General features: G+C 54.7%; 1 protein-coding gene across 1 annotated transcript in view; it reads right to left on the reverse strand.

Annotated features, from left to right (window-relative positions):
* SH3RF3 (SH3 domain containing ring finger 3) overlaps nt 1–26,183 on the reverse strand; it is a 352,997-nt gene that overhangs the window by 83,836 nt on the left and 242,978 nt on the right. Inside the window, exons 5-6 of the mRNA XM_055329433.1 lie at nt 21,193–21,546; nt 3,905–3,984 (exon numbers count right to left, since the gene is read on the reverse strand). Of these exons, the coding sequence (XP_055185408.1) occupies nt 3,905–3,984; nt 21,193–21,546 (434 nt within the window). The remainder of the gene's footprint in view (nt 1–3,904; nt 3,985–21,192; nt 21,547–26,183) is intronic.

A 26,183-nucleotide genomic window follows, 5' to 3' on the forward strand; every position in this document is an offset into this window, starting at 1 on the left:
TCCCAGCAGCCTATCAGATATCTCCAGGACACCAATCACTCCCCTGTATTACTTGCTCATTTGTACAGCAAGGTGTTCACTTGTGTTAATTATCTACAGAGTTTTCTCCAGCCCTAATCAAGGAGTGAATTGAGTATTTTAGTGCCTTCATTAATTTCATACCCTTTCTCGTCTATATGATGGCTTGCTCATGTTTCTTCTAGGATAAGTAAAAGAATCTTTTCAATTATTCCTGTGACGTGTTCTGCTCCTGCTCTTCTGGGCACAACAGCTCAGGTTAGCATGACACATGCCCACTCCTTGTCTGTACCATTCAATGGATGTCTGCAGAATGATGATCAGGTGCAGCCAGGTGGTGGAGAAGGCTGCCCCAGGAGCACCTGCTCTGGGGAAGGGGGGGATAGCCTAAGTGCATGACGGGGTCTGCACAGGATGCTCTGGGGACAGGGAGGGGCACTACCCCTGCTCAGAAAGCCACATAAGTCCTCCATACAATGTGGCAGCTGAGCTGGAGAGGTGTGAGTCAATGCAGGTTGCAGATGGGGCTGCCTGAGGTTGCAAATGCTCAGAGTGGGAGAACAGGGAGCGTTTGGGGAAATGTTACTAAGCCATGGAATGGTTTCATCCAGGAGCTCATCCTGCAGGCAACCCCACTGGTTCTGCCCACCCTCCTGGTCTTTCTGTGGCTCGCACAACGACGCTCCTAGACCTCACAGGTGGCACGCAGGTGCTCACACACTTCAGGAGGCTCCTGGTTTCCCCCAGGGATAAACTACCCATCTGTGTGTGGAAGTTTCCCTCCCAGACAGCCAGCGGCTCTCAGGGCCCACAGCCATGCCTGCCCTTGGCTCACAGGTATGCAGACCTGAACACACTGAGACGAACAGGGAACGGCAGTCTGGCTTATTGGCCCACCTGCCACCCATGCTTCTGCTCCTTCTCCAGCACAACACAGTCCTCAGTAGGGCATCTGGGAGACTGGGCCAAACTGAGGTGGGACTCTGGAGCTGACTCAGCCCCCTCCCTTGCCTGGCCCTCCTCTCCACCCACCCCTCTGGTCTTACCCCCCCAACCCTGGCTCTGCAATGCCTGCATTAGAGGAGAGGCGAGAACTAAGCCCCCAGCCTGAGCGGTGGCCTACTCCCAATGTACCGTAACACGTTAGCCTTGCCAGATGGGCTGTCCCTGACTTGACACTCATTTCCACCCCTGGGAGGCAGATAAAGGGCAGTGAGTCCATCAGCTAGGGGTGGACCTTGGGTACCTTCCCAGCACTGCACAAGTTAGAAGGGAGGGCACAGACCGCACAGATCTGAAGACCAGCAGCCACCTCCATGCACTGGGTATGCAAACTGAGACCCCCTTTTCACGTGTCAGGGCTATCGGGTCCCTCGGAAGCCCATGCCAGTGGACACGTTTATATGCTAGAAGGACATAACAACACCCCACACTGCAGGCTGACCTGAGGGGTCCTGCCTTGCAATCACATGGGCTCGTGACCCCGGCACATGAGCTGAGGTTCGGCAATCACACCCACGTGCCACAGGGATGACAGAATGAGGGCCTGTGGGAAGGATGCTGACTGGCCCAGCCCAGCTCATCGGGCACTCTCCGAGGCCCGGGGGCACTGCTGCGTGCAGGCTCCCTGGCTCACAGAGCATGCTGGCCGCTGCAGCTGTTGTGGTGAAGGCACCACTTCCCACTCTCAGTCTCAAACTTTTGAACATGACTTTTGCACTGTTCTGGGAAGAACGACCAGATAAAGAGCGACCACACTCCCCCCACAGACATCTGTCACTAGGATACATGGCAGGGCTCACGTGTTGGAGCCAAAGAGGATGGGAAGTGGTTAGGCTCATTCCCTACTCCATGAGCTGATGAGGTCAGCTTCATCTCCTCCCTCAGAACAACATGAAAAATGTGACCTCCAAGGTCGTGCTCTCCATATGGATCTCGTACATTGCTACGTGTGGCACCCCCTCCCCTGGTGCTTGTTACACGGTAGAAAGAGCCGCAGAGAGCATACATTTAACTTACAACAGCCAATCACCGTGACGCTGGCCACGACTTATCTGCTGCTCAGACGACCACTGTCACCAGCAGTCACATGCCTGCCAAGATACTTTTCATCTTTTAAGTGACATCATCTGACACATAAGTCTCCCTTCTGTTACTCAAATAAAAATCTCCCTTCTGTTACTCAAATGGGGACTCAGTGCTTTGGGGTGAGGCTGCTAGGGAGAGGGCAGAGGGCTGGGAACAACGGTGGCCTCCTCATCTCCCAGAGCAGAGCAAGGGCAGGAGAAAGGTCACTCCATACTCTATACCAAATTACAAAACCCTCCACAGCATGGAAGGTCTGTGCACAGTTGTGGTTCCCAGTAGGTATTCACAATATTCTTGGACTATATTAGTAACCTTTGTGTCTCGAAGACAGAGCAGCCTTCTTGGTGGCTGACCTAACATGTGAGAGCTGAGGGCTTTGGCCTGACACCAGAAGCCCAGGATGCACCCAGGATGGGGAAGGCTGTGGCCATCAGAACAAGGAAAACGTTACTGAGAGCCTGTGTGCTGGGCATTCATTTGGGGAAACCCCAAAATGAAACCCCTGGGCCTCTGATTTGGGCAGCCACATTACGGCCTAATGGTCTCCTATAGATGCTGGTCATTTCCTTGGGGATTGGGTCCTGCAGTCAGTTCTTCAAGAAGAGCAAGGCCTTCACTACCAGCCTCCTTGACACCCAGGTTTGAGTGGAAGCCCCGAGAGTGCATCAGGACCCTAGGTCAGAAGATAGCATCTTCTGTCCAGGGTGGGTGAAAACCTGAATTTCAGCCTAAAGATACCTAAAGGTAGCTTCCTAATCTCTGTGCTCTTCAGGAAGCTGAGTAAAAATAATAGGTTAAGTCTTAATTTCCTTTGGTTTAGTGGGTCGTGGTAATGCAATCACAGCAGTGGGCAGAGAAAGGGAGATGTTCAGGGATTTCCTGTCTGCCACCAAATAAAGACAAACATTTCAACTGAGTATAAAAAAGATAGGTGAACACATGCCAGTATATTTAAGCTTCTAGAAAACCTTTTGAAGCTCAGCAACTTGCTTTTTCAAAAGGCATTTTTGTTTGTTTTTGTTTTTCATTTGGAAGATACCTTCTGTTCTACAATAGTGCAGGTTCTCAGTGTCCCCAAGGCCTGCACTGGGACTGTGGAACATGCAACTTTGCCATATTGTTTGCCAAATTCATATTCTCCACCTCAAAACATCCATTCAAGTAACTGAGCTCATTGCCAAATAAAAGAGTAGAAGGCAGTCTAATTTTTCAGAACACTATTTAAATGGAGAATTTTTAAACTGCATGTAGCTCTTAAGAGCTGTAATTTAACAAGAGCAAATTTTCTAAACAAGATAAGCATCTCACTTCCTGGCAATGATTCATCTGGTTATATTTGAGGATGATATGCAGCTGCTATGATATAAGTTGCCTTAACTGTAGGGCAGTCGTGGCTGTTAAAACATGGAGCTACTTCCGAGCACTTGGTAACCAGCTACTGCCCCATGCTGGCAGGCCCGCCCACCGCCCCATCCACTGCCCTCTACACCTCCTCACCGGCTTCTAGGATCTTCTCTGTGCTATACCCCGTCTTTTCCTGATTGGCCGGCATGTGTGCCATCAAATCTTTTGGATATCCCCCTTTTCACAAATGTCCTGGGGACAATGATATTGAAAGAACCTGCTAGACTTTGGTTTCCACACTCTCTTTGTCAGCAGCATTGCTGGATGCACATAACTAAACTACCAGCTGGTAACAAATTCGAGAACCCAATGGAAGCCACATGTGGACATGCCAGCAGGGGCGGGAGGGAGGTGCTGGAGACACAGGACCCCAAAAACATAAACGGCAGCTCACACGTTGAGGGGCAGCTGGACTTTGGGAGCTGTGCCTTGCTGTTCAGCTGCTGAGGCAGGTCCGGCAGAGGAAGAGGAGTCCTGGAAACAGACAAGAGGAGATAGGAGTGAATTGGCAGGAGGCTCCTGCCCCAGGGAAGAGAAGGGCAAAGTCAGGCTGGAGTCCAGAGGCACCTGCTCTCCCCTCACCAGCCCCATCCTCTAGCCTCCAAAATTCTCAGGTTCCACTTGCCTGGGTTGTTTGTCAATAACATTTATATAAATATAAATATATTTATATAAATTTACTGAAGTTTGATTATATATTTATTATATATATATATATTGAAGTTTGATTTGCCAACATAAAATATGTGACCACCAAATCAACTCTGCAAGAAATATTAAGAGGGACCCTGTAAAAGAAAGAGGAAGCCCAAAGAAATAATCCACAAAAATGGGACTGAATAGGTATTACGATGACACTAAACTCCTCTTTCAATAGTTCCTCTGGATGTGAATGGAGTAGCACTTTTTCCCAGCCCATTGGAGGGAGCTTCGTGGCCACCGACGCCTGGCCCAAAGCAGCTTCCAGGTGCCCCTAGGAATGAACGGCTCAGAGAAGCATACTTTGGGCCTGGGTCTGGGTTGGTCAGCATCACACTGTGCTTGACATAGAAGAAGGCAATGTAGGGAGACCCATTTTTCTTTTTGGAACTTGCATTAATTATTCTTGTGTTTGTCAAAGAAGACAAACCAGGGAGGACTCCCGGCTCCCTCGACTTCAAAGGGCATGGATCCTACTGTCCTGCAGACGTCCTGCAGACCCAGACAAAACCTTTCATGTGACAAAGCACAAGATCATTTAAAGGCTGACCTCCCAGGAGCTGGAGATTAACCCCGAAGGAAAACTGGTCCTTTGGCAGTGACAGAGGGGCACGTGTCGGCCGAGCAAGCATCCCCTGCAGCGGACCTGAGGGGCTCATGGCTAAGTGTTCACTATACAGGGAGATGGCTGGAGGGGGTCTACTTTGAGCTGCTCCCCACTAAAGCCTGTGGAGCATGTTAAATCGGCCAAGGGAAGTAGTCACAGGCCAGGTGGAGGGATCTGGGCCACAGGATGATCTGGTGAGAACCCTGTAGCCCCAGCCCCTCACCCCCTGCCTGTCCATCCTGTCCCCACACTCCCCAGGGCAACATCCTTCTTCCTGGGTGAGGTAGTAGATGCCACAATGAGTTGAACTGCATCCCCCAAAAGAAACGGCCAAGTTGTAGCCCCCGTTACCTGTGAAGGTGACCTTGTTTGGAATGAGTCTTTGCAGATATAGCATAAAGTAGGGATCCTGAGATGAGATCATCTGATGACGGTGGGCCCTAATTCTGGTGACGTGTGTCCTTGTACGAGTATGGGACGGAACAGAGACACTCATCGGGGAGAAATGCCATGTGAAGACAGAGGCTGACAGGAGTGATGCAGGGATTGGGCAGCCAGCAGCTGGGAGAGAGCCTCCTTCGGCCTCTGGAAGCAGCCAATCCTGCCAATATCCTGATTTCAGACTTCTGACCTAAGACCTGATAGAGAGTAACTTCCCAGTGCTTTGAGTCACGCAGCGTGTGGTACGGTTACAGCAGCCCCTGGACGCTGATATAGATGGGTATGCCTGGCCGTGTCTGCAGGACGGTGGGATCCATGCCCTTCAAAGTCAAGGGAGTCGGGGGTCCTCCCTTCCTCCCTTTTAGGCTCCCCAGCAAGAGACAGGGAAGGGATCCTGGAGGAAACTGGATCCAGATGACCAGGGTGCCAGGCAGGCTCAGGAAGACCTCACGGGAGCCGCTAGTGCCTTGGTAGAGGCAGGTGGGGAAGCAGGCAGCAGGGCACTGTGGCTCCGACTGGCAGAGGTGGGCATGTCACTACGTGTGGTCCTCGGGTGGGGAAGGCCAGTGGAAGCAGAAACCACAAGGACGGGATGAGACATGTACCTGGCATAGACCCCGGGACAACTAACTGTACGACTCAAGTGCCCGTCCTGTCGCTTTCCTGCTTGTGTGGAGGGGCGAGGGGGAGTTTCTCCTTAGCTCACTGACCAGTCCTGACCTTGCTCAGCCCATGAGCTCTACGTGCTCCCCGTGGCCTAGGCAGCCAGACCAGGAAGGTGCCAGAGACCACAGCACACCTACATCTCTAAGAAGCTTCTACTTCTCGTCTGGATGACAGGGTCCCTGGCAGAATGGAACATGCAAGCAGGAGCGAGACTTCCCTTGCGTCTCCCAGGCAACTTCAAGTCTCAAAGGAACTAGACTCTTGTGAGCGAGAACTTTGATTTTCAAAGGATTGTGTCCCCGTAGCTGGTGCACAGACGCTGGATTTCCAGAGTGCTGTGTAGGAGGGGCTGAACGGAGAGAAAGTTCTTGCTTACTCATCACCCCGGCCCTCCCCCAGAAGGAGATGGAGACCAACAAGGGCTCAGGACTGTTTCCTTTCGGGACAGTTGCCAGTGTAGTTCACCACAGCTGGCCAGGGACCATCGTCCACAGAGGGCCCTCCACGGGTGTGCCCCCAGGCTCCAGGTCCCCCAGGTATGGAGGACCTGCAGCCCTCAGTGTGTAGCCACGGGAGAAAGGTTAGGGTCCCTCGTTTGGTCACAGTGGCGGGCGTGGGCAGGGGTGGCACCACACCAGACATGGCCAGCAGGTGTTGGCGAGCACCTCGGGCATGGAGCTCATCAGCTGAGCATGATCACAACCAGTGAGCTCATGGGAAATGCCCTGCCTATGTACGGGGCAGGACAGCATGTGCCAGCCAGGTGGAGGGCTGTGGGGCCTGGAGGGCATGGCCTGGGCTAGCTGACCTCTGCTGGCCCCGACTGTCAGGACCCTGACCCCCATACGGGGCTCATGCTGGGGGGACAAGCTTTGTCCATGTCACAGCACAGGCAGGGCCGTGGAACACAGCGCCTGGGGGCAGGCCAGACAGGACCTCTGTGAGCAGCAGGCCTGTAGGGTGCAGGGGCAAGGGCCGGGCGGGCGAGGGAGGAGCAGAGAGGCCTGCCTTCCTGGCAAAGGCTGCGAGAGGTGAGCCGAGGCTTGTGGACAGAGCTCAGTTCTGCACATGGAGGGAGGGGTTGGGGGTCGAACCCAGTGACCCAGCCGTTTTCTGCTGGGAATGAGCCCCAAAACATCTGAACAAGGCAAAGGATCTCACAGCAGAGCTTTTTATAATAGAAGATACCTGAACTACTGAACCAGCCCACATGTGCCTGGTAGAGGGCCTGGTGGCAGATGATGGCACAGGCCCCACACAACCACAATAGAGTGGACATATGAGGTCCATCAAAAGATGCATATATTTCCATGGGGAAAAAAAATGGTCTAGAAATGTACATATATCGAATGATAACACTGGTAATTATAATGGTAGTTGGGGTTTGGGATAATTTTTTTTAAGTCTGTACAAGTTTTTCATCATTTTATTTTATTTTATTTCTTTTTTTTTTTAAGAGAGAGAAAGAGATGAGCAGAAGGAGAGGGAGAGAGAATCTCAAGCAGATGCAATGTGGGGCTCAATCTCATGACCCTGAGATCATGACCTGAGCCCAAACCAAGGTCAGATATTTAACTGACTGAGCCACCCAGTACAGAACCCCCCCTTTTAAAAGTCTTTCATCATTTTAATAATAACAAGTGACTATAGTTTTCTGATACATTTCCAAAGTCATATAAAAAGAATAACAGGGGGGCAGCCCGGGTGGCTCAGCAGTTTAGCGCCACCTTCGGCCCAGGGCCTGATCCTAGAGACCTGGGATCGAGTCCCACATCGGGCTCCCTGCATGGAGCCTGCTTCCCTCTGCCTGTGTCTCTGCCTCTCTCTCTCTCTCTCTTTGTGTCTCTCATGAATAAATAATAAAATCTTAAAAAAAAGAGTAACAGGGCTCAATTATTTGAGGTCTGTTTTAAGGTCACACTCTGGTTGACAGTGATTCCATGCTTCCCTGGTTTCTACATATGCCATCTTTGTGGTGATGCCAGGAGGGGACAAGAGAGGACCCTGGGGATGACTCTTCAGATCAGCCAGTGGGCGACTATTGGCAGCAGCACGTGGGCATCGGCAATCTGCTGGCCAGCAGGTGTCACGGAGACACATGGAGCCCAACCCATAACCCTGCTTTCTTCAACATTCCTCCTGTCTGAATAAACTCTCCTGAATCAGGCAACTAGTCCAAACCAGCCCTGCACATGCAAAGCACCGCTGACCCAATGTGGGAAGGTTCTGAGTCTCACTGCCTATAAATAAGGCAGCCTGTCAGAGGTCTCCTCTCCCCAGTGTCCTCAAGCCACTCAAGCCAAAAATCCAGCCGGGAGCAACGATGTATGTGGCCAGGAGAGACAGAGCAGACAGATTTCCATCTGCCAGGCCTGGGCCGGTGGGGAGGCTGGGCCCACAGGCTGGCACTAGGGCTCCAGGCCCCATCTTTGCCGGCAACTGCCGACTCCCGTGGACCCAACACAAGACACTCCATGCAGCCAAGGGTCAGGAAGCTTGGGAGGACCGGGCTGCCCAGGCACATGGAGCCACCTCAGACATGGCTGTGCACCTAAATAAAACCAGTGGGAGGGGCCTTCTGACAGCTTTGCAGGAGCCCTGGCCTTCTGCTGACACTTGATATGTCTATGCTATAAAGCAAATATGTGGGATTGCACAGCAAACCATTACTTAGAGCTGGAATGCAGAGACGTCACACTTGTGAAAGTGCTTTTTCTCAAAGGTCAGATGGATAAGGTGGGACTGATGCTTAGCACAGTGTGTGCATCTGACTCGCTCCTCCAGGCAGGGCAGAGCCCAAGGCAAAAGCCTCCCAGGATGTCTGCTGAGGACTGGCTACACCAGGCAGGGCTCTATCCTCAGGGACAGAAAAAACAAAGTGTGACCTTCTGATGGAGATGGGTTTTCAATCCATCCTGCTCTGCATCAGATCTTCGTTTTTGTTACTATTAGTAGGAGGTGATGAGAAATGTTGCTGGTGCCAGCGGGCGGACGAGGTAACTCCACTGACAGCAGAGCTGTTGACGACAGAGGAATGCAGGCTCAGCTGAGCAGAGCATAATGACGAGATCGTGGGCCCTCTTGAGTGGCCCAAGAGGCAGCCAGGCCACTGCTAACCGCTGGCAGGTATCACAGCAAAAAGGGGCTCTACTTTAAGTGACTTTGATTAAAAATTCATGAGCATAGTGCATCGCACTGGATTCCCTATCCTCAGCATCCTGCCAGGGCCTGGGAGGCACTGTGTTGACAGGAGGCCCTGCTACACCCTTAATGAACTGTTCCGAGAACATACAGGACAAGCTAAGTTTAGTCTGAGGTGGATTTAATGCAACCCCCAGGTGTTTTGTACCTCTCATTCCCCAGCTCTGCCCACACCAAACAGGGCTTTCTGGGCCTCGGGCCCAGACCTGTTTCCTCCTAGGCAAGAGCCACAGGGCTGATAGTGCTGTGGCTTTCAATGGCTTAATGTTATGATTCTGTGCCCTAGGGGATTAGCGAAGCCTTGGTGGGAGTGAGAAAAATTAGGCAGGGATAAAAATAAGGAAAGAGAAGTAACTACAGCTACTTTCAGATAAAAATAATTGGGAATGCAGCCCTCGAAAAGATATCCTCCCTGTCTCAGAGGTCAGCAGGTGGACATCTCTGCCCTGACTTCAAAGCCAAGCCTAGCCCTGTGCACCATGGAGCTGCGCCACTGGGTCTGTCACAAGGAAGGTCTTTGACTCTGATAAAACAGATGCATGTCATATTCTTTCTGGGTGACTCTACGGCAGGACACCATGCCAAGGAGCCTAGTAATGCTGTTTCCTGGAGCCATGCACGCCCACGGCCCTCCAAGGACATGCACTGGTCAGGAGGCCGAGGGGCAGCAAGCTCTGTAATCACACACACAAGGCAAGCTTCACTCTTTCCAGGCCTCCTTTTCCTACCTACCAAAGACAGACCCCCGAGACTGCACACGTGAGTGGCTCACACACCTCTGGAGCAGAAAGTCGATGAAGCCTAGACTGCTACTCATAAAGTGCCCTGCACATCTCTTTATAGTGTCCTGGCCTCTATCGGTTGGAAGGCCAGCCTGTTTCTGGCTGCTGTGCTGAGGCCACGGACCCCAGATTCTAAATTGTCTGGTTGTTACCAGACCCCCGCGGCCCAGAACTTCATTTTCATGGGGTCCTGAGCAGTCCTGGAAGATGGGCTATTTTATTTTCCTGTCAGGATTAGCAACAGGGAAAAAGGGATTCTGTGGCTGGCAGGCCGTGTGGGGGCTCCAAGTTGCTCTCCTGGACACATTGGGACCCTGAGAGAAACATCTCATTTTAATTTTTAATATGAGTCCAGAAAACACTGTCATCACCCCAAAGAGCAGTGAAATGAGCATGTTTTATTCATCACATTCTACTCTGGAACACGGAACGTGCTTCCTAAAGAAAACTTTAGAATGAAACATTTATGGCCTGATTCTTCTGCTTAGCTTCCAAAAGAGCTGCACATAGCCTGCAGGGCCAGTGGGTCCAGGGGTGCCTCCCTGGCCCTGGCCCAGGGGATGTGGGCTGGGGAGGCCTAGCCGGGCCAGGCAGGGTGGGGGCCTGGGCTGGAGGAGCTCAGGCCAGCAGCGTGAGGTCAGGGGCTAGGAGCCTGCACAAGATGGTCCACCCAGGAGAGAGAGCAGCCATGCTTTGTGCCCACATGACCTCCCCTGCTCTCTTGTAGCCACTCAAGAAAGCTGGCTGGCTGCCCAGGGAGGAGGCCTCTGTTCACCTCCAGTGCTGCCCCCTGCCCCTCCTCCCTGCAGGAGTTGGGACATGCTCACCAGCATCCGACTCTAGCATCCAAGCTGCTGAATGCAACTCTGCATGTACAGGCCTCACTGAGTCTCCGTGGTTGGCTCCAGGGTCAACACACTCACCCCAGTTCAAATCTGGCTGCTCCCTGCTTCTGTCAGTGAGGTGTTCACAGCACCCAACCACACCGACTCACGTGCAGCTTCTGCTCACAGGGCAGGAGCAGCTGTGACGGAGACCACATGGCCCATGAGGTCTAAAATACTTATTACCTGGCCCTTTACCTGCTCTTGGTGGGATAGGATGAACCTCCAGCTTCTGCCCTCATCTCACTGGGCCAGCATTTGGCCACAGCTGTGCCAACATCCAGAACATTCTTAAGGAAAAAGGCAAAAGAAAGAAAGAAAGAAAGAAAGAGAGAGAGAGAGAGAGAGAGAGAGAGAAAGAAAGAAAGAAAGAAAAAGAAAGAAAGAAAGAAAGAAAGAAAGAAAGAAAGAAAGAAAGAAAGAAAGAAAGAAAGAAAGAAAGAAAGAAAAATAAATGGTGGACAGATATAGGAGAATAGCAGCCACAAAATGACTCCAGTTCAGGGAATGAAAATCGACTTTCTTGATGGTTCGGCATAGGAAGGTGCCAGCAGCCCCTGTAGACAGAGCAACTCCTTTCTCTGTGTGAGGCCATACAACCCAGGGCATCTGTATCCTGCTTTGCACAAAGTGTACGTTAGTCATAGCCCAATGTCTTGCCTGTTCTGTCTTCAAACACAAGGTGCCTCCTGTATAGCGAGAGGCTGCCAGAGTGGCAGGCTTTGAGAAACCATCTGTTCAACCCTAATTGTGTGTCTCTCCTCCCACCCGTGCCTCTGCGAGCCTGCTGTGGGGACGCTCTGTGACGGGCACTGAGGGGGCGTAAAGGACCAGCAGACCTGAGCAGTGAGGCTCACAGGCTGTGGTACCATTACGAGAGCTGGTGGTGGTGCCCGCCCAGCTGTGCCAGCTCAGGGGACAGGAGGGGACTGAGGTCCGGGAAGACTGCAGGGTCTGCCAGACCTCGCTGGGTCACTGATGCCCTGGGTGGGGAAGAAGCAGCTGGCAAGGTGTGCTCTGGGAAGTGGCTGGGGCTGGCCGGGCGGCAGGTGAGGTGGCCAGGAAGTAAGAGGGTGAGAGGGGAGACTCTGAACATCCTCATGACCTCCTACCGAGAAACCGCGAGCCTTCACACCAGAGCCTTGAGGGCACACGAAGATCCCGGAGGAAGCCAACTCAGTGATTCCTGCTGCCCATTCTTGCTTGCCTCCTTCTCTCTTGGCTCCATCCAGAAGCAAAGCCGCCCTCCCTCCTCTGACCTGCCATGGCCCTTCCCTTGTGCTCACGCACAGAACTGCCTACTGTCTACCCCCTAGGGCATGGACATGTTCCCAGCTCTTGGTGGCCTGGGTGGGTTCTGCAGGCTGGGCTCCATAGGCTGCTGGTTTCACAAAAGTCCACTAAACTTGAGAGGATGGACTGAGGGAACCAGCAGCTTGCCTGCATTCCTGGGCCAGCAGGTGCCCACCAGAGCTTCTGGGAGCTTACCAGGTGCCAAACGGACCCCAGGGACCTTCCCTGACACGTCTCCCCTCACCCACCACAGACAGCCTGCGGCACAGACAGAAACCGTGGGTATGGTTCCCATCTTGTCATAGCCACAGGAGAAACCTGGTTGGTACCTGATGAAAACAGCCAGGCCACGGTTCTCTGTCCCCACAGCTGGTAAGTCATGTTCACAGCAGTTCTCAGGTTTGCAAAAGGAAGTTCTCCTCACACAAAGTCCTCAGGATGGGATTTTTAAAATTCATCCCATGTTCATTTGTTACTGTTTTTCTGGCTCCTTCTAAAGGCATGGAGTTCAACTCCTAACTCTGTGGAAATGCTACCATTAAGCAGCATTCTCCACCTGGGTGGTGCCAGAGCCTGGTGGCCGTCACTTCCATCAGCACTGCCCCTGTGCTCCCTCCCACCCAGGGCTTCGTCCTGGGCCCCAGATAAGAGCTCAGAGCAGCGGAGCAGAGAGCCTTGGGCCTGCTCCTCTGAAGCCAGGTGGCTGTAGGAGGCATCTTAAAGATGCCCTGGAAGCTTCCAATGAGACGTCTCCTAATTACTTCTCAGACGCGGACAGACACTCAAGGGGTATTCTCTTTTGATGTTTTCCCTGCCAAATTTCAAACGCTTCCCCTTCCATGGATTTCAAAGGGCATTTTCCTAATCTCCAGGGTTTCTGTTTGCTTGTGAGAAGTTGATTCGTAAGCCATCCAACCCCGACACTGAGAAACATTCGGGGTCTGGTGAAGGAGCCTGCTCCTGCTGGACAGGGCCAGCCGGCCGTGACCCTGGCCCCTTCACAGACTGAGCCCAGAGCCGGCCGGGGAGTCAGCACGCACCCGCAGGCGGCCCAACACCAACTAGCATCAAAACATTGCCTTCAGTCTTTACAACTGTCAGCTCTTCCACTGTCCTTGTCTGCAGACGGCAGTGCAGCCTCTTCAAGCTTCTCAGCCTCTGTGTAAACAGTTAAACATCTACAAACAGATGTGCAGGTTCCGGGGACTGATCTCTTCTCCTTAGGGGTATCCAACTAGACTCTGTCTCCCCACCCCTGCAAGGAGAGCAGGGCCTTTGCACCAGTTCCCATACAGCCCACCCCTGCCACAGGGATGAGACATTCCAGAACAGAGGTTAGTGAGTGTTTTCCACGTGAGGCCGGAAAATGAGTATTCTAGGCTCTGTGAGTCATCTAACACAGCCCTTTCCCAGCACGAAAACAAGCACAGATGATGTATGAATGAAGAGGGGTGACTGTGTTCCAATGAAACTTTCATTCACCAAAACAGGGAGTGGGTCAGACTTGGCCCGTGGCCATCTGGTGGTGTCCCAGGAGGGCACTGTGGGTCACAGCCCTGGGCTGCCCGGGGCTAACACGGCTGGGTGAGAAGGAAGCCGCTGAGGGTTTGGGGCTGCTTGTCACTGTTGCATAACCTGGCGTACACACGCCAATCCGGGGTTCTCCTGGGCTATAGGAACCCACAGAGGTTCCTCAGGCGGTCTGGTGATGACTCTAGCCATTCGCTTGGTTTCCTGTTTGGTTTATGAGGGAATGATTCTAAAATGTATGTGATCACCTCCTAATTTGATCCAATGATCTCTATCAGCAAATAACTGCATTTTAAAAATTGGAGTCAGCCCGAATAACCTCTCCTCTGTGCCTCCTCTGATAATCCTCCCTCTTCCTGCAGGAAGGACATGTTGAGTGCTGCTTCATTATTCATGAGGAATGGTGTTGACCCTCTGACCTCTCCAAATGGCAGGGAGAAATAATTCATAAAGGTGCAAATGTGAGCAGGGCAGGCCATCTGAGGCTCAGCTGACCCTGTGCCCCTGGGAGCCCCTCAGCTGGCCACCTTGCAGCTGAACCCTGTCTGCCTCCCCTCAGGGAGCTGGTAAGAGTGGGGAGGCCATGCAGCATCTCTGGCATCACACTGTTAAGTAAGCAAGACCATTCAGTATGTGGTGCAGCGGACACAGACCCCATGCTCACCCAAGAAGAAATCGAATGGGTATGAACTCTGCTCCAGGGCAGGTGCCAGGGTACAGAAGTGACTGGCACCTAGTTCTTGCCCTCAAAGAACCTGAGGTTCAGGGCGGTGGCCAAATACACAAATGACAGAGGCTACACCTTCCACAATAAATGTATGGAAAATGTCCTGCAGGCACAGGACAAATGAATCTGGCTGGGGGGAAACGAGGTGTCCTAGAGCCATGGAAAGCTGCAGAGGGGAAGTGAGCAGGGATTTCCCACATGGGGATGTGTCTGTGTCAGGTGGAGGGAGGATGAGAGGGGAAGGGAGAGAGGACACACAGACGGGCTGGGCACAGGTCACGGTGAGGGGTGAGCCCGCGCCTCGTTGCTGTGGGGTACAGGCTACACGCGGGGCAGCCAACGTGGGAGCGGACAGTGACAGGGCAAGCTGGAAAGAATCCGGGGCTAAGTGGAAGGGCTCTGCAGGCCAACTTAAGGAACATGGAGTCAATCCTAAGGCAATGCAGAGTTCCAGAAGCAGTTGTGGAAAGATCAGCCTTATTACCAGTGGATTCTGGGGAATCCCAGAAGCAGACAGTTACTTCGGAATCAGTAGAGGCCTAGAAGCCTGAACCAAGGCAGACAGGGTGCCACAAATGGAGGGGCTCCCGGGTGTGGCTGGAGTTGTCGGGCTGCTCTGGCACCCCCTGGCAGCTATGCTGGGGCTCGGGGATCAGGTCACGGGAACGACCTGAGGGGACAGGCCATGAAGACTGTCTTGAGGCTGAGGCACTGGAATGTCTAAAGGCCTCCTCTGTGACCCTCTTCCCACTGGAGGCTGTGTGCTGTAGACAGCAGGGCTATGGGAGGAGGGAGAGGAGGGCCACCCAACCCACCGGCCGGTGCATGATGCCTTGTGTCAGGCTGCACCGGTGTCAGGAGTGGTTTGTTACAGTGGATGGTCTACATCACCCTGATTGACACCACGGGAGATAGGCTGTGGAACTAGAGCGACTCCCGGCTGGATGGCAGAGGGGACAGGGCAAGCAGGGGCAGGGGGGGTGGCACAGTTTGGGTAAGATGGGATAAAGATGAGGAAGCAGGCTTGAGGACAGAAGAGGACAGCTGCGCTCTTCTGATGTGGCTGGAATGAGGTCCCTGTGTAGGGCCGCCGTCGGGTGAGGCCTGAAGGCAGAGCGTGGACAGTGCGCAGCCTGGCTGCTAGTTAGATGAGAGCCTCTGGGAGCGGGCGCGGGGCACAAGGGAAAGGTTGATGTTCACATGGGGCAAGAAAGTGCTCGGAGTGTGGGCCCAGCTCCCAGGAACCCAGGGAGGGGTCGTACCCACAGCATCTGGAGCTGCAGGATCTCAGGGAGAAGGACAAGGGGTGGGGACACAGGACCTGTGGGTGGCGTGGGCTGGCTGGTGTGGCAGCAGGGGTGGAGGTGGGAGCCATGGCAGAGCTGAGGGCGCCTGCCGAGTGGGGAGCCATGTGCTCTAGGAGTAGGAGCGGGGCGGGGCACACACCGTCTCTGGACAGTGTCACCATCCTCACCCCACAGCTCCGTGGGAACCCGATGCCCAACTCTCGTTGTGGGTCCAGGGGGAACATTCCATCAGGTGGCCATCCTTCCGACACAAGGTCCCATGATAATTCCTTGCTGGACACGAGGAGCCCACACTTTTCTGAGTGGGAATTTACCATAGTGGTCTCGGATGACTGAAGGCAAGAAGAAGTAAACACAGTACAGCAATAACACGGACAGAACGAGAGGAGGAAAACCCTCCACCAGCAGTACTGAAAGGGGAAGCCAAGCGGAGGGGCAGTGGGCTGGCCAGGGGCCACCTTCCTTCTGGCTCCTGCCCATTGTGCCTCATCCCTGTGCCCCTGGCTCTCTGGAACTAACCCCCCGGGTAGATTCTAGAGCCTCAGGATTCCCACGGGGTGCACAGAAACCTCACGACAAGGCGGTGTCCGACAGTACCCTCCACGGCGAGAAAGGCACTTGAATTCCAGAACCTTCCATTTTCCCAGCCTCCTGTCAAGTGCCAGACCAGGGAGGACCTGGTGTTTGTGCCTTTCAACTTTAGGCCAAAGTCAGAACCTTCCTCTAGCTCTGCCTGAGGACTCCACGCTCCCACCCGGGGTGAGCCGTACGACGGCCATGCTCTTCCTTTTCTTCACCTCATGGCCTTCCCGGCCTTTCCAGGCCATCAAAGCTGCCTCAGACGTGAGCCTCTGTGTGTCAAGGGCCACGGAGTGCATACTTCAGCCTCTGGCTTGTTCTCTGGCTCCTTTTCCTCTGTCTCCATCCTCTTTTCTTCCTTTTTGAAAACAACCCTTGACAACATGCAAATTGTTCTGAGAGCCAGAGCCGTGGAGCAACAGCCCCAAGGGTACAGTGTGCCAGCCTCAGGCCCAGCACAGTGTCCTGCTGCACAGCTGACCCCCTGCAAAGGCTTCAAGGGCTCGGCATCCTTCTCAGCCCTCACTCTCACTCCTGCCTGGTGCTAGGACTGCATCCTGAGCCTGTCTCAGCTCTGAGAGGGAAGCGATCTCTCAAGCCTCAGGGAACTGCTGCCTCTCTGAGCAGGGTATCTAATGAGGCCCTGGGAGCAGACCTGAGCCCACCTGGATGGGAGCCCGATGTGGCTCCCAGAGCCCACTGACTGTCACACAGCACCCTGCACATGGGCCTGGCTATTACAGCCTGCCCACCCTCCCTTTCCAATGGGTTTCGTTGGTGGGGCCAGCCCTGTGATTGGAAGGTTTTAAAAGCCTCCCCTCGTGGCATGAAACACACCAAACAAGAATCCAGATGGCCGGGATCCCCAGCTCTGTCCTGCAGCAATGCCTCGAGTCTCCTCTACCATTGCCCTGGGGGCAGGGACCAGGCATCCCTGGCTTAACGGACAGGCCTCTGGGACCCAGCACAGGTCCCACACCCTCTGAGGTCCAGTGAAGGGAAGAGAAATCTAGGGCAACCAATTGCCCTGCTATGCCCGACTGTCCCGTTGTTAGCACTTTACTGCTGTGCTCTGGGCATCCTCAGTGCCAGGTGCGATGGGTGCTGGTCATCCAGTGTGGACTCGGGGCTCACGTCTCGCGCTGGCCTGCACTACTGCCTGGAGGGGGACAGAAGGGCTGCTGCAGGTGTCTGAGGTGCTGGTGCCTCTTGCTACACACAGGAGGCCAGGAGCTCTCAAGGCCCAGCCCAGGCTGCACCCAGACCAGCCGCGTTGGTGCTGTGGGGCCAGAGCTGTGTCAGGGGATATGCAAGCCTCCGGGTGATGGGGACCTGCTGCAAAGGCTGGATTCTGGGAAGGGTCCTCGGACTTGCACGGTGGGTATATGAGGCCCTGGGCCCACACAGCTGGGCCTGGTTGTCGCTGGGGACAGACCAGTGAGCCGCTGGCAGGCAGGATGCTCATCAGTCCGGGCCCCCACGAGGTACTGCTGTGGGCGGCGGCGGTGCCACACCCCTTCATCTACCTGTGGCCTCTGGCACTCCAACGTCTAGCGCAGTCCACGGTACAGGGAGAACGTGGCCAGCACACATGAGGCCTGAGCCCCGGCTGACATACCCGATGTAGCGGGGCCGGTGGCTTGTTCCTGATCCCCAGCGGCAGAGGAACCACTACACATGCTCACTGAAAAGAGGTCAGCCTGTGCTCTCAATTTACCCTCACAGCAATAGCTGCTCCATTTAACAGACAAGAAAGCTGAGGATCTGGGAAGAGGTGGCACCTGGACCATGATCAACCTGGCGCTTAAAGGCAGCTCCAGAGGCTCAGAGAGGTTCAGCAATTCTCCTGGGTGCACAGCCCATGAGCAGAGGAGCCTGGCTGTCCACTGAGACACTGCCCTCATCTGCACGCCACCTGGGTCCCAGACTAAAGGAGGAAGGGAGGAAGGGAGGGAGGGAGGGGATGGCCTGGAAAGAGTGCCAGCCACTCTCTACAGGCACTGGCTGTATTTTCCTTCTCCATCTCCCGGGGCTGAGGTCAGCCCTGTGCATTTACAGAAGAGGAGCTGAGGGGCCGTGGTGTCCATAGCCTGGATTCGTGTCCATGCCATCTGGAAAGGGCAGGGAGTCTGTCAGGCCAGTGCAGTGCTGAGACATGACTCATGCTCTCTGGGCTTCAGTTTCCTCATGTGCAAATGAAAATAATCCAACCTGCTGGCTCTCCTGATGGTGAGATGTACAAAGAAGCCCAGACAAGGGAGGTGAGATCAGGAGCAGAGGAGATGAGGCTGGAGCAGCACTGCCTGGGGTCACGCAAGCCGCACACTGCACACACCCTGGATGACCCCCAGGCAGCCGTGCAACCCCCACTGCACTCTGCAGGGTGTGGGCCCAGCTTTAGGTCAACAGTGCTCACTGCCTTCCATCTGAGAAGCAGCTACCGAATTTTAGAGCCATTTGTACAGAAATCATAGCCCTGACACTTGCCCTCGACTCTACGAAGGAACACGAGGGAGAGCGAGGAGAGTCAGCGATGGTAACGAGCTCTGGCTCAGCTGGGGGGGCTTCCCTATCCCAGAGCGTCTCACCTGCGCTGTTTCTGTGTGCACGTGCCTGGTTTGAATGCAGCTCATCTTCCACCACAGGGTTTCAGGATCAAGTCCAGTAAACAAAGAGCAGCATAGTCACTTCACATAAGGCAGCCCTTTCTGATCAGAGTCACATCCATGTAAGGTACCTGTCACATGAGAGCCGGTCTTGCAGACCAACTCAGTGGCAGCTGCTCACCTGAGGCCATGCACACCCAAGGCCATGCACACCATGAGCACACACTTAGCCACCCCATTTCCATGCAGGTAGCTGCTTGTCCAGGACACACAGGCCTGTTGCCACAAACTTTCTATAAACACTGTGCAGGGATCCCTGGGTGGTGCAGCGGTTTAGCGCCTGCCTTTGGCCCAGGGCGCGATCCTGGAGACCCGGGATCGAATCCCACGTCGGGCTCCCGGTGCATGGAGCCTGCTTCTCCCTCTGCCTGTGTCTCTGCCTCTCTCTCTCTCTCTGTGTGTGACTATCATAAATAAATAAAAATTAAAAACAAAACAAAACAAAACACTGTGCAGTGTTCAACCAGGGTTCAGTAACTGTGACAACCAGTGACCACAGTTGCCCTCATTCTCCAGAAGAAGATGCTCTGGGACCCCTGGCCTAAAGTCCTAAACCTCTGTTCTTGTGGCCCAAGAAGTCCTGGGTGTGTGGGTGGGGGTGCAAGCATGTGGGCAGAGCTGGCCTGGGTTCCTGATGACTGGCCTTGTTCATCTCACAGGGGGTTAAGGGTTCATCTTGTCAGTGATGATGGTGTGCGTCACGGCCTGTCTGCAGGGGCCTGGGGGACAGGAGGGCAGGGGTCTACCTGCACACTCCATGCCCCAGGGCACCAGGAGGCCCAGGCAGTCTTGCTCTGCCAGCCTGGAACCCATCCCCTGACATCTGTCTGGCATGTACAGGCCTCCGTTTGTGGATGGAGGCAGGCCTGCAATGATGCTGCGTTTCTCCAGGTTCATAATCACAAAGCCCAGGTCTGCATGCCAGGCACAGAAACCTGGGACTGGGTCCTGCTCCAGTGTGCCTGGCACAGTGGGGAGACGATCCGCATGGCACCGTGGCCAACTACAGGACCTACAGCTGGCACACGGGTCCTCGGGTGGGCCAGAAGATGGATGTCCTGGTGTGACCACGGGTCAGCACAGTCACACCTAGCCAGGAAGGCAGCAGGCAGGCGGCAGAGCTGGGGTCGGTCTCCGGGTGCATCTGACCTCAGACGGCATGCTGGTGCCTGCAGGACACAGCCTGTGGTGGCTTACCCTTCCTACGGCTGCTCAATGCCACCTCTTATGTGTCCCAATAATTAATATGGGATGGGAGATAGGTGGAAACTGCTTTGCTTGACCTCTCACCCTTTTCAATGACCCTGACGAAAGCCTAGAGCCTGGCCATGACTTTCACTTCTAGTGTAACTGCCAGAAAATGGGACTCAGGGTCCCAGTCCTTGCTAGGATGAGCTGACTCAGCACTGAGGTCCTTGTGCAACAAAATGGGACACAAATTAAAAAAAGAAAACCTGTTCCCTTCCTACCCTAGAGCCTGTCTCTAGTAGACCCAGACTGCATGGCCTGAACCTGCCTTCTGCCGCACTAACTCAGGAGCTGTGGACAGACAGGAGGGCGAGAATAGGTGAGGATGAGGGCGAGGCAGACAGAACGCCAGAGCCCACACATTGTGGGGCAGGAACTCTGCTGATGTGCACTCAGAAGCTCCTGGGCACACCGGGGAAGCCTGAGCCTGGCAATCATTACCCACGGATTACAGGACACCATGGCCAGCACACGGAGACCAGCACGTGGTGTGTGGGGCAAACAATGGCTGGTAGCTTGAGAATAACGTCCCCCTCTTTCCTTCATCTTACCTCTGGAATGGAACCAGTGCTATGTCTAGAAATAGAAGGTCTCTGTAAAAATAAAAATCAAAGTACTAAACAATGCAGTTCATTCTGGTTCTGAGCTCTGTTGAAATGAGACTAGCAAGTGCAACAGAGATGCTAAAAACATACCATGCTGACAATAAACTGTACCCAGACTTCCTGCAAGACTCAATTGGATGCCCTGCGTGCATGCTGACAAAGGAGGACTTTCTCGAGTACACAGGCCTGTGTCACACACCACCTAGGTCACCTTTCCAACACCGAGTACCACTCCTCCATTTACCCTGGGAGCTACGAGACCAAGGCCTGGGGGTCCCTGAGGCCAGGCAGACACTGGGAAGTCATGGTGGCCCCCAGGGGCACAGCTGCCGTGGCCTTCCTTCTGCTAGTTGGGAGACGGGACGCTGAGCGCATGGCTGAGGATGCGGCTCCCTACCCCAGGACCAGAGGCCCAGCACCGCCCTGTCCACGACCCGAGGACATTACCTGGGTGGGAGCGCTGCAGGACAGGTGGGCCAGGTCCCCGATTCTGGCTGCGGCCCGGGGATCACTGGAGCTGATCAAAACTGGAGCGCTGATCTCCATGGAGTGCCTGTGGCTCGTGGCTTGGGAGGACTTGTGTGTCACACTGAGCGCGGTGAAGGAGTGGCGCTTCTTGGCGTTCTTCTTGCTGTCCGCACGCCGCTGAAAGGCGCTGACCGCCCCCGTGCTGCTCGCTGAGGGTCCCAGGGCCACACTGGCTGCCGTGCCGGGGTCAGAGGGCACCAGGGCGTGGCAGCCAGACACAGCGGCTGGGCAGGCCTTGTCCATCTCCATGAGCTGCTTGGCCGAGTCGTTGAGCTAGGTGAGAAAGGGAGGGGAAGCTTCAGTAAGTAGAGGTCACAGGCCCCAGCCCGCGTCCTCCCCACCCGGCAATGTGTTCTCACTCACATGGCCTTTCCAACAGACCTCCCTGTGAGTGGTGCTGGGCACGAACACAGCAGAGGCAGCAGTGACCCCCAAAGACTTTATTGCAAAGGTCTCCAGAGCAGCTGTTTTTGGGGTAGCCCCATCCTTTCCCAGAGTGCCCATTTCTGGGGTGTGAGGTGCACACCTGCAGAGGGCATGGGGCAGGGGAGAGGAAGAAGGAATGCCCAGTCATGGGCCCCACACTCCCCACGGTGACGGGTCTGGCCTGCCTGGCACCACTCTGGCCATGTGGGCAGGAAAACGCAAGGCATGTGAGCAGAATGCACAACTGTCCCTGGTGACAGCAGGTGGTGGCAAGTGTCCCACCTGCTCGGCAGCAGCCACGGATGCTGTTTGCAGGACCAGGCTCGCCGCAGGCTGATCTGACCCCCAGTCTATGAGGGGGCAAGACCGTCCTGTTTTCAGCGATTCTGCAAGGACTCAGGGCACTGCTTCTTCCCTTTCTCCCCACTTGTTCCATAAAATAGCAGATGTCTTCACCGGAAAAGTTTGCCTCTGACAAAAGTTCGATCCCAGGCAGTGCTTATCAGGTTAGGTGGGATGGGCTCGAGCCCCTGAGCAGCCTGGGGGACCCAGGGTCAGCACCCAGGCTGGCTGACAGCCTTCCCTACTGGAGCTGTGCTGGGCGGCACCTGAGGGGGGCAAGGCCTCATGCTCCTGGAGATGCTGGGGGGCCTCAAGGTCAACTACCTTCTGCGAGCCAACTTGACTCTGCCTCCTGCAGTCCCAGCAAGTTTTCCATCCCAGGTGTGCAACAGAGCCCTTCCTTCTCGGTCTGTGCTGGGCTCAAGCTAAGTTCCTACTAAAGGGGCCCCGTGCACAGAATAGAGGACAGAGAACTGGTTACCATGTGTTCAGTGTGGCCAGGAAGACAATGTGATGTGAGAAGCAGCCTGGGAATGTCTCTACAAGATGGGTTAAATAAATGTCGTTTTGCTAGGTAATGCCTGTAAAATTCTACTCTTTGTCCCTCATCCTTTCAGAAGTAGCAGAAGAAATGGAGTCACCACCAGCTAGCCCTGCGGGAGCCCTAGTTCGAGAAGCACAGAGTAAATCATGAAGGAGCTCAAGCCTTTGCGTTTTGTTTCCTCCTGAGCCAACAAACAGCTGAGGGTGTCACGGGCTCAGGTGGGCCCGGCTGGCCCACAGGTTCTGCCAGCGCACTGTGGCTCTGCTGGTGCTGGGAGCAGTGGCCACAATGACCCCTACATCACTGGGCATGGGTGCCCTCGTCCAGCTTCCCGACCACGAGGCAGCAGCAGGTGGCTGGATCCCAGTGTGGCAGCAGGCAGGCGGGGCGGCGTGCCTGCTGGGCTCCAGCCCTGCTCTGCCTTTTTTTCTCAGCACACATCACATCCCTAAATGTCCAGCCTATGGACACAAGCTCTTTGAATTCCCGAAGGGCAAAGGCCCTGAGGCCAGTCATTGCCCAGCTCTGGCACTGCTCTCTGAACGAAGGTGATGGCCTGGAGCACAGCTCCTTGGCCTGACATGGAATAGGTGTTCTTGCAGGTGGACAGGGACATCCCCAGCCCATCCATTTCTTCTCAGTGTTCTCAAATGTGAAAAGGTCCCTTCACTCTGAAGAAGCACCGGTTTTCCTAAAATTCACTTCAAGATCTGGGCCTCAGCCAGGGTTTTTCTGCATGACAAGGAGGCAAGCACAGGCGTGCCTGTCCCTGAGAGGCCACCAGTGGCTCAGGGGTGTGGGCAGGGATGGTGGGAAGGATGCTTTCATTGGCAGGCTCTCTGCCAGAGCAGTGTCCGCGATGGGCTCCTGCATGTCGCCCTTGACACCGCAATAAAACCAGAGAATAAAATCAGAGGAGAAAGGGGGATCAGAAAGACAAAGTGTGTCGTGTCAGGCCATCCAGGAGGCTGAGGGGCCCCAGCTCCCACTTGGATTTGAGACGCCAGCATCAGGGCACCCCCACGGTCCTGCCACAACATTGGGGGGTAGGCTTCAGCGGTCACCCATGCATGGGAAGTAGAGATAACATTCCTACTACAGACAGAACGTCAGAGGTCAGTGAGGCTGAGCCAACCAATAAGCCTTAAACTCAGAGGCCGGAGTTTCAGGGTGTCCAGGCAGAGCGAGCCACCCCAGGCTGAGGCCCAGGAGGTGTCAGGTGAGTGCATGGGGCACAAGTCGCCCTAGAGTCGGTATCTGAGTTAGGGCCTAGGATAGGACTTGGCTTGGTCACGACTGTCCAACTATCTCACGTAGTTGCCCTGTGATTCTGCTGAGTGTGAAAAACGTGTGAGAAACTCTAGGATATCCACCTGGGATGGGCCATGACACAGGGTGTCCAGAGGAGGGGCCACCCAGGGCAGATGTGAGGGACAGTGAAAGGGAAGAGGGTACAGCAAAGATGCATCTCCCTTCTCCACACCGTGGCCCCCATGTGCCCCCAGAGGGAGCATCAGAGTGTGGGTGGCACCCCACATGCCCCTGGCCTTGCCTTGGCCACTTCCAAGGCTACATGGAAATCAGAGGGAGAGTACTCGGGTTGGCAGAGCCTCTGCCTGAGAGGTCAGGGGAGAAGGCAGGACGCAGGGCCCTCCTGAAATATGCACCAAACCATGGGTGCAGAGTAAAGAGTACAGGGCTAAGGGCGAGGCTCAGTCCAAGGTGCAGGAGCCACCCCCAGGCCCTTGCTGAGCCGGGGATGTGCACAGGAGCTGGGTGGGGGGCTAGGCCTGGAGGGGTCCAACCCACCTGCCGTGGAGTCTGGGTCAGCCCTGGGATGGTGGAGGACAGACCACAGGTTCACACCCAGCCTGTACTACTAGGGTGTGCAGCTGGTAGCATCCTGATGAGTTAATAACAATAATAAAAAAAAAAAGGCCCCTCTGAATTTAAGCAGTGAGAGCAGGGTATGCATCATCTCCATAATGCCAAGCAGATCACACACGCAGCAGTAGCTGCTTGTCCAGCCCCTGCAGACGCCCAGGCGAGGGCTGTAGAGCTGTCAGCATTTCCATTACAAATACCTGCCTTTCCCAGGGAGGTTTTGAAAAACTCACTGTAGGCCCCAAAATGTGTGATCTAAATCCAGGATTATTTCCTTTGAAACGTTTCTTCCAACCAGGCTCAGCTGTTTTGCTCTACTTTATGACTTTATTCATTTGCTTCTACGGTGCTGGCTCACAAAACAGACCGGTGGCCATGGCCTTGCATGGCCATCCTGGGGCTTTTCGCACACCTGGGCTCGGTCTCCTGGGCCCCAGTGCTCTGCACCAGGCTTCAGGCCGCAGGCCAAGTGGCCCACAGAGGAGCAGGAAGCAACAGAGACAACGCCTGCCACTTACGGGCAGCAGAGCCCAGACCCAATACCTTCATGTGGAACAGCAGTATATGGATATATTAGCACTGATGCCGCCCAATGTTGGGCTAAAATAACCTGGTTCTTCCTCCCAAGCAGTTGATCTGGAGCATCTCACGTAGTTGCCCTGTGATTCTGCGGAGTGTGAGAAATGTGTGAGAAACTCTAGGATAGGGATCCCTGGGTGGCGCAGCGGTTTGGCGCCTGCCTTTGGCCCAGGGCGCGATCCTGGAGACTCGGGATCGAATCCCACGTCAGGCTCCCGGCGCATGGAGCCTGCTTCTCCCTCTGCCTATGTCTCTGCCTCTCTCTCTCTGTGACTATCATAAATAAATAAAAAAAAATAAAAAAATAAAAAAAAAAAAAAAGAAACTCTAGGATATCCAGGCATGGGCACAACAGAGGCATACGCGCGTCCAGGGCAGAGGGAGCCATGATCTGAGCTGAGGCCACAGCAGCTGGGAGCACCACAGGGGCTGGCCTGGCAGGACCACTGATGGCCAAAAGGCTCAACCCAACACCGCTCTGTCCTCGAGACCTTTCCCCAGCAGGCTGCTCATGGCCAACCACGCCGCCCCCCTCTCAATGGACACCAGAGTGTGGGCCGCATGCCCATGGTGGGCACTGAAAGGGAAGGCCAATAAATGTCCAGAGAGATAGACATGGTCAGCAAGCCGCAGGAGTAGGGAGGGCTTCCTCCCTGTGCTGAGCGGTCCACACGTCATCCGTGGCCAGAGCCCCTGACATCTCTGCAGTAGGCCAGTGGCTGGCCAATGAAAGCCCCTCCCAATGAAGATAGACAGTTCAGCATTAGCTTCTTCACTGAACCTTTGCTTTGGTGACAAGCAGCTTCTTGTTGGAGCCGTGTGTACAGGGGATTAAGCCGTAATTTGCCACCCTGGACTGGACTAGACAAGCACATGGCCGGTAAACAGATGGTGGGCTGGCAGATTCCACACCGACTGCTGCAACTCTGTGACCGGTTCCTGGCAGCGACCGTCCCCACTGGGGGAGCTGCCAGCGTCTTCCCAATAAGCTCTGATTAGCCATGTCATGTGACGCTCAGGGCTGGGCCCATCCATGGCCTGACTGCAGGATACCTTTGCCCTGCACGTGCCTGGGCAGCAGCTCCTGCAGTACACCCTCCAGGTGCAGCCTCCATTTCTCATCTCCTCAGACTCC

The sequence above is a fragment of the Nyctereutes procyonoides genome, unplaced genomic scaffold (assembly GCF_905146905.1).
Source record: "Nyctereutes procyonoides isolate TBG_1078 unplaced genomic scaffold, NYPRO_anot_genome, whole genome shotgun sequence".
NCBI classification, from domain to species: Eukaryota; Metazoa; Chordata; class Mammalia; order Carnivora; family Canidae; genus Nyctereutes; species Nyctereutes procyonoides.